Source organism: Magnolia sinica, chromosome 18, assembly GCF_029962835.1.
Source record: "Magnolia sinica isolate HGM2019 chromosome 18, MsV1, whole genome shotgun sequence".
NCBI lineage: Eukaryota > Viridiplantae > Streptophyta > Magnoliopsida > Magnoliales > Magnoliaceae > Magnolia > Magnolia sinica.
The window spans coordinates 17,686,191-17,690,798 of NC_080590.1; the positions used below are offsets into that span (position 1 = coordinate 17,686,191).

General features: G+C 41.5%; 1 protein-coding gene across 1 annotated transcript; it reads right to left on the minus strand.

Moving 5' to 3' along the window:
- Window positions 1-492: 492 nt before the first annotated feature.
- On the minus strand, window positions 493-3,927 carry LOC131233748 (putative RING-H2 finger protein ATL62). Its single transcript, XM_058230531.1, has 3 exons — window positions 3,489-3,927; window positions 1,857-1,954; window positions 493-972 (listed from the first exon to the last, which is right to left on the minus strand). The coding sequence occupies exons 1-3, from the start codon at window positions 3,645-3,647 to the stop codon at window positions 621-623; spliced, it is 609 nt and encodes a 202-aa protein (XP_058086514.1). The 5' UTR covers window positions 3,648-3,927; the 3' UTR covers window positions 493-620.
- Window positions 3,928-4,608: the final 681 nt, after the last annotated feature.

Here is a 4,608-nt window from a genome sequence, read left to right on the forward strand (position 1 = left end):
TAGAGCTTACTGAGCTTGGAGCAGCACAGAAGTTGAAAGTTATCAGTCATGGGGTGGTGCAGAAAATGAAAGCAGAATGAGTGAGTTGTCCATTTTCCACTTCTCCACCACCAAAATAATATTTTCGTTGCTTGAAATCTAATGAAATGTGATTTTGGTGGAAAAACACCCATTTTTTGGAGGGACTTCCATACATACCCTAAGACACTTAGCGCTCGCAACACATTACATCTACAGCATAAGAACTCCATATCCTTGCCCCTCTAGATTCCAAAACAAGAACTGAACTTCCAAAATTGTATCAGAATGCTATTTGTAATAGGCCTGTACTAAATAGATCGCGGATCATTACAAAACAGTTTTTGAATTTTCAACCGTGTCACACATTATCTATGGAATTTCCCCCAATCCCACCCATTATTTAAATTTAAATTAAAAAAAAAAAAAAAAAAAAAAAAAAAAAAAAAGAAGAAGAAGAAGAAGAAGAAGAAGAAAAAGAAAGAAAGAAAGATTTCTCACTACTATCAGCGATCACGATCTACATAGTATTCATGCTATATCAAGCCACAGTGACCATACCCTACTTCCTAAACTAGTTCAGAGTTTTATAATCTCTTTCGCTATCTCATTTGTACTTCTCTAGCATGTATAGATTCGGAGTTTTGGGCTACAGGTCCACGCTGCTCTTGGTTACTTACACTGCCCGATGATCGCTCTTGGTTAGGTAGTAGCCACTGATAAGAGCGGTCGCTCGCAACCTCAGGACTCTCCAAGGATTGAAGAGTCGTGTTGGAAATGGGAGATATCATGTGTTTGTCTTCAAAAGAATCCTGTAATGACAAACGACAAACAGGACAAGTCGATTGTTTTTGAAGCCATGTGTCTATGCATGTGAGATGAAAATTGTGACCGCATGTCGGCATAATTCGCAATATTTCTCTATCTTCGTACTCGCCTAAGCATATCGAACACCTGTAGAAGGGGGAAAAAAAGAAGAATAATTAATACCAGAAATGCATACATGGTACAGCTACTGTTTCTTCCTTTTCAATCCATGGTTTCAGTTTCAGAAAGTTATGAGGGAGGATCCAGAGGTAATCTGGACCTTTCATCCATTGGGCCTAGCATGGATGATCCTAGCCACTGATTCTAGGAATCCTGATGATTGGAAATGGTAGTTTAGGAAAAAGTACAACTGATGTTCACCATTGAAATGGAAAAAATCTTCCAAACGAAGCCTAGGATAATCTAATTGGTGTGACTTAAGTTTTGTTCCAGAAGTAGAATTTGGAAAACATGAACCAAAAAAAAAAGGAGGATTCTGACTCAGTTTTAAACTCACCCATGAGGAAAAATTAAATAGAGATCAATCCACATACATAAACCTTGTACGCTCATATGGAAGTATGTACATGCTGCATGTCTCATCTGCCATTTAATGTGTGTGCGTGTTGGGTGTGTGCACCTAAACATGAACAAAAAAAATTGACAGTTTAAAAGGATTTCCAAAAGTCCATTCAACGTGCATAGCAGGTCTGTTTGATAAGTGAACAAGCATGATTTTTGGTTTTGTAGATTATTCACAGTGTGGCTGACTTGATGCCCAGCTCAGAAATACCAGACACGTGCCTGGTTCACACTGATGAAATGGTGGAACAGATGGCTCATTTAATTTGAACTTCAAGGAGACAATTTTAGCCTAACTACATAGAGCCACCAAAAAACCCAACCATTTCTCACGAAATGTCATATAACCAGAGATAAACAGAATAATAGCAAACAACAAAGGAAAACAAACAAAATAAAGAAACATTACAGAAAGGGAGAACGAAAATAGAGGATATGGCAACACTTACTGTGCGTCTTCTCTTGAAGGGAAAGCCTCTCTGTCAAACTTCATTGTGGGCAATGCAGCAACATCTACTGGTTCGAGGCCATTGATCACATGCTCTCGCTGTAAACCATAGAATTTGAAAGATGATTGGATAAGCAAGGAAATCAGATTAATAGATGAAAAGGATTACGAAGACTTGTTTTTCATTCATGACAGCATTGAACATCAAAGAACTTAAGATAGAAAGGATTTTGCAATTAAGAATTTCATTTCAACAAGGAATAAGATAGCAACTTGAAAACATGCTAGTTGACTGAATACCAGTTTTGGCAGACGTAAGAATGCAGTTGGAACTGTGCATCCAATGCCAGGAATGAGAATTCGATAGCAATGCGTACAGGCTATAATCATTATACTCTTATTTTGGGGCATAATTTGTGGGAACGAGCACTGAGAACATAACGCCGTCCCCATTTTGCAGGATGTGCCAAACGGCTCTGCCTCTGCAACATGAGTCCAAGCCAGGCTGTGTTTTCTGTCCCATTCTCATTTTGGGGTACATCCAAACAGGCCCCAAGGCTGCCTCTACACTTGGGTATAGGACAAGCATACACAATTGGGGAACAAGCATGCAGAAATGACTCGCGATTAGTATAATTCACAGTACACAACATTCGGACTGACCATATTATGTTGTCAACGGTAAAAACAATTAATAAAAGAACTCGATATATCATAAACATGTTATCCAAGATGTGCAATCACTTGAAGAATATGTATAAAGAACCCCGCAAGAACTTCCACTAACCATTCATACAACATTCATGAGCATTACAAGCAGGGGAGATCTCATCTCTCTCACACAACATCAAAGTTTCAGAACTAATTTCAATGGAGTGAACCAATAATGCATGCTTATGATCACATTGCCAATCAAATATTGGAAATCGTTATCTCTGCCATACAATGGGCAGGGGAATTAGCCCAAAACACGGTGGACCGCACCAACGCTGTGGATGCACATCTGGCCAATTTGTGGGTAACTAGAACATTTGGGTAGTGAAGAATTTTCGCAGATGGGAAGGCCATCTTCTCATGTTAATGGTCACCCTCATTCTTGTAAATCTTGGGTTAGAAGCATCCGGACGCGTTTACGCCAAAATAAAATCTTTCTTGTTTTGGGTTTTCTTTTCTGTACAACTCCAAAAGGATATTTAGCTTAAATTGAAGCTGAGCAACTGACATATCCAACTGAAATTCAATCTGCGGTAACTCCAAAACGCGACCTACGATCGTTTCTGAGAGAACAAGATCTCAGTCCAAGAGCAATGCAGGCCATTGAAAAGTCATGCATGATAAGCACGTCGCCACAATTCAGGCAATTTATCTATTTCTCTCTGTTTTCTGGTTTAATTCTTCGACGAAAATGTAATTCCCACGAAACACAATAAGTTAGGTATGATTTTTTCATGACACCAGCAAGCGAAACAGATCTAACACATGCAAAACGATAAAATGTCAAATGGACAGGATCTGTTTAATAATGAATTCCCATCGATGGACTCAGATGAATAGATCCAAGTAGATCAGTTCAGCTGAAATTTATAAGACGAAGAGGTGTATATAACTGAGGACTGAATTTCCAGCTACTCACCTCAAATCGCAGCTCTGTCTCGAAGGCGGGCGTCGCGGCCCTCGAATCGACAGAGCGGATCCTTCCACAGATGAGCCTCGTGCAGATGAAGATGATGAACGTGACGCTCATCCCGAAGCCGATCACGGTCGTGATCAGATTCATCCCCGAACCGAACATGGCTGCCTGCCTACCTACCCACCAGAGGAATTCCGGTTTTCACGAAACTCAGTCATGAATATATCTGTCTAGAAGAATCGGAAACGGCTTTTGGCTCGAATCCCGACGCTATGGCTGATGAATGATGGAGGTATGTGGATGGATGGATGGATAGATGAGGGATGGATGGAGAGCAACGGAAGAGGCTGCTCGTCTGCTTGCGTTTGGATCGCATTCAAGGGTCACTATCTGATGGGGCCCACCCCTCATGGCTGCCGCTTCGGATTGTTTGGATGGGCTTTGGAATCTTGCGCTCTTCCCGGCTGGTTTGAAGTAAAAGCAAGGAAGTTTATGCTTTCGCAGTTTCTGACGTTCCGCACGTATACATTCAGATATTATGCACGTGCCGTACATGTTACTCGATTTGAACCATCCAGATCGTGGGACCCACTATAGACGGCTCATAAGCGCAAGATCACGATGATGGATGTGCTGATCGTCTCCCTATATTTAGAAATCTCATGGATGGTTCAGCTGGGAAACGGTCATCTATTCATCTGAGGTTGAGATCCTTCAATCAATCTTCATTTGAGTGGACGACCTATCTACAGATGGTCCCATGATTTGGACGGGTGTAGCTGGAGTTAGGTGTATGCCACTTCCACACTTCCTAATGCACGTGTATGAACCATCGGACTCTCCAGAGTATCAAATTACTCCCCATAGAAGAACATGAGAAGAATCTGCTGTTATGTAGGGCTCCAATATGGTCAGACGCCGATCTGGAGTCAGTCGTTTGTTACATTTCGGGGCCCACTGGCAAAGTCTAATCAGATTGAAATCTGACCGTATTTTTCTCCATTTGGGTGCCTCCTCTTTCTTTTTAATGAGTTGGCTCTGCATCTCTCGCGACATAGGATCCAGCGTGTGTGGCCGTCCTCTGGGGACCACAGGCTGACTGGTCCGATTATCAGAACCGTCA